The sequence below is a fragment of the Nothoprocta perdicaria genome, unplaced genomic scaffold, assembly GCF_003342845.1.
Source record: "Nothoprocta perdicaria isolate Ctin4 unplaced genomic scaffold, notPer1 scaffold_860, whole genome shotgun sequence".
Taxonomy (NCBI): domain Eukaryota; kingdom Metazoa; phylum Chordata; class Aves; order Tinamiformes; family Tinamidae; genus Nothoprocta; species Nothoprocta perdicaria.
The window spans coordinates 6694-10669 of record NW_020456155.1 but is presented as its reverse complement, the minus strand read 5'-3'; the positions used below and the strand labels follow the sequence as shown (position 1 = coordinate 10669).

Genomic DNA, 3976 nt, shown 5'->3' with positions numbered 1-3976 from the left:
GCGCCGCCGCCGGCCCCCGGCCCCACTCACTCTTGATGACCCGGCTGCTGTCGCGCACGGCCGCCTCGGGCGAGCGGTCCATCTCCTGCAGCGTCCGCAGCAGCTCCTGGTAGGCCTTGAGGGCCAGGTGCATCCTGCGGGAAGCGCGTCAGCCCTACGGCACTGCCCGGCCCCACGGCGCTGCCCAGCCCCACGGCGCTGCCCAGCCCCACGCTCGCACCTGCGGGCCCACGTGGCTGCCTCCTTCTTGTCCATGAGCGCCATCTCGTAGTAGGTGGTGAGGTTCTGCTCCATGAAGTGGAAGGCGCGCACGCCCAGCGTCTCGGAGACGAGCTCGGGGCGGAAGCGGCGCCGCCGGTTGAAGGCCATGAAGAAGGCCGTGGCCCACAGGTAGTAGGTCTCGTCGTGCTGCTGCGCCCGCTCGCGCAGGAGCTGGTCCTGGGGGCGGCGCGGGGCTGGGACCGGCGCTGCGGGGCTGGGACCGGTGCCGTGCGGCCGTGCCGGCGCCCGCCGCCCGCTCACCTTCACCAGGAACATGAGGCGGTTGTAGCAGCTCTCCAGGAAGTCCTGGCAGAAGCCGTGCAGGAAGAGGCGGACGCTGCGCGCGGAGCGTCGCGGCGCCTCGGCCTCGCGCGCCGCCAGCCGCCGCTTGGGCACGCGCCGCGGCTCCTTGCCCAGGTCGTGGCTGTAGCTGCGCAGCTGCAGGACGGGGACGAGTGGCAGTGCCCAAGGCCGGTGCCCACGGCCGCAGCATTGGCTGCGGTGCCCGTGCGCCCACTCACGTTGTGCAGCCCCTTGTGGAAGACAACATCCCGGTCGCCGATGGCCTTCAGGCCCTGGATGACGTAGGAGCCACCGAAGCGGGAGTGCCTGGGGGGGGCGCGGGGTGAGCGGTGGCACTGATGTCCCCCCATGGGGACAGGGTCCCCGGTGTCCCCCGGGCGCGCTCACCGGGTCGGGCGCTGCAGCGCGCGGCTCTTGCGCTCCGCCAGCTCCCGCTGCCGCAGGGCGTCCAGCTCCCGCGCGTCCTCGCCGCGCTCGGCGCCCGCGCCGCCCTGCCCCACGGCCGCCAGCTGCTCGGGGTCCTGCCAGGGAGCGGCGGGGGGACACGATGCATCGGTGCCCACGCGCGGCGGGCAGCAGGAGCCCCTGCGCCCCGTGCCCGGCTCACCTGGTCGCGCAGCATGAGGGCGACGATCTCAAGCACGTGCAGGGCCCACTGCTGCTCGGCCGGCGCGCTGGCCAGGAACTTGAGCAGGTCGTCCATGCCGCTGAGGTGCAGCGCCCACAGCAGCCGGTCGTGGGTGCTGGCGTCGCCGTCCACGCCCTGGGGGGGCGGCCGCGGGGCTGAGCACCGGGACGGGACGGGGGGTGCCTGGAGCAGCCCCCCACCCCACCCTGGGCGCCCCGCGCGGCACCTGCTCCTCGGCGGGGTCCGCGGGCACGTGCAGCACGTTGCGCACCAGCAGCAGGATGCGCTCGGCCAGCAGCGCGTCCTCCTCCTGCCGCTGCTCCCAGTCCTGCGGGGCAGAGGGGCCGCCCATGGGCACCGCGGCGGCCGCCCCGACCCCGCGTGGGGGCCGCGCGGTGCCCCGGCACCCACCAGCTGCAGCAGCTCGTAGAGCTTCTCGCTGAGCACCGCAAACACCTTCTCGCTGGCGAACGCCTGGGGAAGAGGCGGTCAGTGCCGGGCGTCCCCGCGCCCCCCCGGCCCATCCCCGCGCCCCCCCGGGGGCCTCACCTCCTTGTAGGCCTGCAGGTAGGACGTGACCTGCAAGAAGTGGTGGCGCGCGGCGGTGTCCGCGGGCACCTTGCCGAAGCAGAGCAGCGCCGGCTGCGTCAGGTTCACCAGGAGCCTGTGGGGGCCGGGATGTGCAGGAGCCAGGTGGGAAGGGGGGCACGCGCCGGTGGGGGGGGGAGGGCTCCTACCCCCTGCCCACCTGAGCACGGCGTCGAAGAGCGGCCGCTCGCCCGCGTGCTGCACCAGCAGCGGCAGCAGGTCGTTCTGCAGGATCTGCGCCGCCCCCAGCTGCTGCCGCACGTCCCGCGTCTCGTCCTCATGGCGCAGGTAGCGGATCAGGTCCTTGACGCTCTCTGCGGGCGGGGGGTGTGTGTGAGCCCCCCGGGCCGGTGCTGCCCCCCTGCCCCGCCGCCCGCACGTACCCAGGCAGTCGGGCTCGCGGTGGTAGACGTCGCCCTCCAGGTAGCCCAGGGCGCTGCACGTGGCCAGCAGCTCGCAGTTCATCATGTACCAGTCCATGCAGCCGCAGCGCCGCGGGGGTCGGGGCCGCGCGGGGCCCGCAGCGCCGCGGGGCTTCAGCGGCGCCCGCCCCGGAGCCCCCGGCCCGAGCGCGAGGCGCCGCCGCTGCCGCCGCCCGCGGGCCCGGCCTCGCCGCTCGCAGCCCCCGGTGCCCCCGCGGGGCCGGCGCCCCCGGCTCCAGCCGCGGCCCGGGGCAGCGGCCGCTCCCGCCGCGAGGCTCCGCCGGGTCTCCGCGCTCCCGCTCCGCCGCCCCGGCCGCCCCGCCGCCGCCCGCCCTACAAAGGCCGCCGGGGGCGGGCGCCGTTACACAACCGCCCCACTTCCCGCAACCTACTTTCCCGCCGCGGCGGGAGGGAGCCCAGCCCGCCCCGCCGGTTCTCCCGCTCCCGCCGGCGCGCCCGGACCGCCCGCGGCCTTAAAGGGGCAACGCCGCCCAGCGCGCGCCGCGGGGGGACCCCGCGCTCCCCTCGCCCACCTCGCCCCCGGGGCGGCAGGACCCGGCCGACCCTCCTCTCTGCGGGCCCCTGCTACGCGCTGCCGCCCGCGGGCGGCCCCGGAGAGAGCGGGGCGGCCGCGGCTCCCCGGGACCCGCTCGGGGAGGAGGCGCGGGCACGCGGCGTTGCCCTTTTAAGAGAGGTGACTGCTCCGGTGGCGGCTCCGCCCGCCCGGCTGCCCCGCCCTGCCCCATGTCGCGGCGCGGACTCCCGTCAGCCCCCGCGCGGTTGCCGGGGCGACGCGGGTGCCCGGTTCCCGGGACGCGGTTCCCGGTGCCGGATTCTCGGGACGCGGAGCCTGCTGCCCGGCTCCCGATTACCGGAGCCCGCTGCCCAGTTCCCGGGACACGGTGCCCGGTTCCCAGTGCGTGCTGCCCGGTTCCCGGGACACAGTGCCCGGTTCCCAGTGTGCCCTGCCCAGTGCCTGGTTCCCAGTGCGTGCTGCCCAGTTCCCGGGACACAGTGCCCGGTTCCCGGTGCGCGCTGCCCGGTTCCTGGGACGTGGTTCCCAGTTCCCAGTGTGCCCTGCCCAGTGCCCGGTTCCCAGTGTGTGCTGCCCGGTTCCCGGGACACAGTGCCCGGTTCCCAGTGTGCGGTGCCCAGTGCCCGGTTCCCGGTGCGCGCTGCCCGGTTCCCGGGACACAGTGCCCGGTTCCCGGTGTGCCCTGCCCAGTGCCTGGTTCCCAGTGCGTGCTGCCCGGTTCCCGGGACACGGTGCCCAGTTCCCAGTGCACACTGCCCAGTTCCCAGGACACAGTGCCCGGTTCCCAGTGTGCCCTGCCCAGTGCCTGGTTCCCAGTGCACCCTGCCCGGTTCCCGGGACACAGTGCCCGGTTCCCGGTGCGCGCTGCCCGGTTCCTGGGACGTGGTTCCCAGTTCCCAGTGTGCCCTGCCCAGTGCCTGGTTCCCAGTGCACACTGCCCGGTTCCCGGGACACGGTGCCCGGTTCCCAGTGCGCGCTGCCCGGTTCCCAGGACACGGTGCCTGGTTCCCAGTGCACACTGCCCGGTTCCCAGGACACGGTGCCCGGTTCCCAGTGTGTGCTGCCCGGTTCCCAGGACACGGTGCCTGGTTCCCAGTGCGCGCTGCCCGGTTCCCGGGACACGGTGCCCGGTTCCCGGTGCGCGCTCGGCGGTTACCAAAATAAAAGAGCAGGTTTAATGCAGGGAACACAGCAGCGCCGGGCGCGGCGCGGGCGGGCCGGCCGCGCTCCCGGTCCCGG

At 75.4% G+C, this 3976-nt stretch overlaps 2 protein-coding genes across 2 annotated transcripts in view; both read right to left on the bottom strand.

The window, feature by feature from the left end:
• Positions 1-2295, bottom strand: part of TIMELESS (timeless circadian regulator) — a gene marked incomplete at its 3' end in the record, with an annotated part of 4650 nt that extends 2355 nt beyond the window's left edge. Inside the window, exons 1-11 of the mRNA XM_026052302.1 lie at positions 2164-2295; positions 1941-2094; positions 1742-1856; positions 1604-1666; positions 1419-1520; positions 1172-1327; positions 952-1085; positions 783-870; positions 523-699; positions 221-438; positions 27-134 (exon numbers count right to left, since the gene is read on the bottom strand). Coding sequence (XP_025908087.1) covers positions 27-134; positions 221-438; positions 523-699; positions 783-870; positions 952-1085; positions 1172-1327; positions 1419-1520; positions 1604-1666; positions 1742-1856; positions 1941-2094; positions 2164-2260 — 1412 coding nt within the window. The remainder of the gene's footprint in view (positions 1-26; positions 135-220; positions 439-522; positions 700-782; positions 871-951; positions 1086-1171; positions 1328-1418; positions 1521-1603; positions 1667-1741; positions 1857-1940; positions 2095-2163) is intronic.
• Positions 2296-3070: 775 nt separating this feature from the next.
• The window catches only part of LOC112958454 (lens fiber major intrinsic protein-like), a 3493-nt gene continuing 2587 nt past the window's right edge, over positions 3071-3976 (bottom strand). Inside the window, exon 5 of the mRNA XM_026052301.1 lies at positions 3071-3125. Coding sequence (XP_025908086.1) covers positions 3071-3125 — 55 coding nt within the window. The remainder of the gene's footprint in view (positions 3126-3976) is intronic.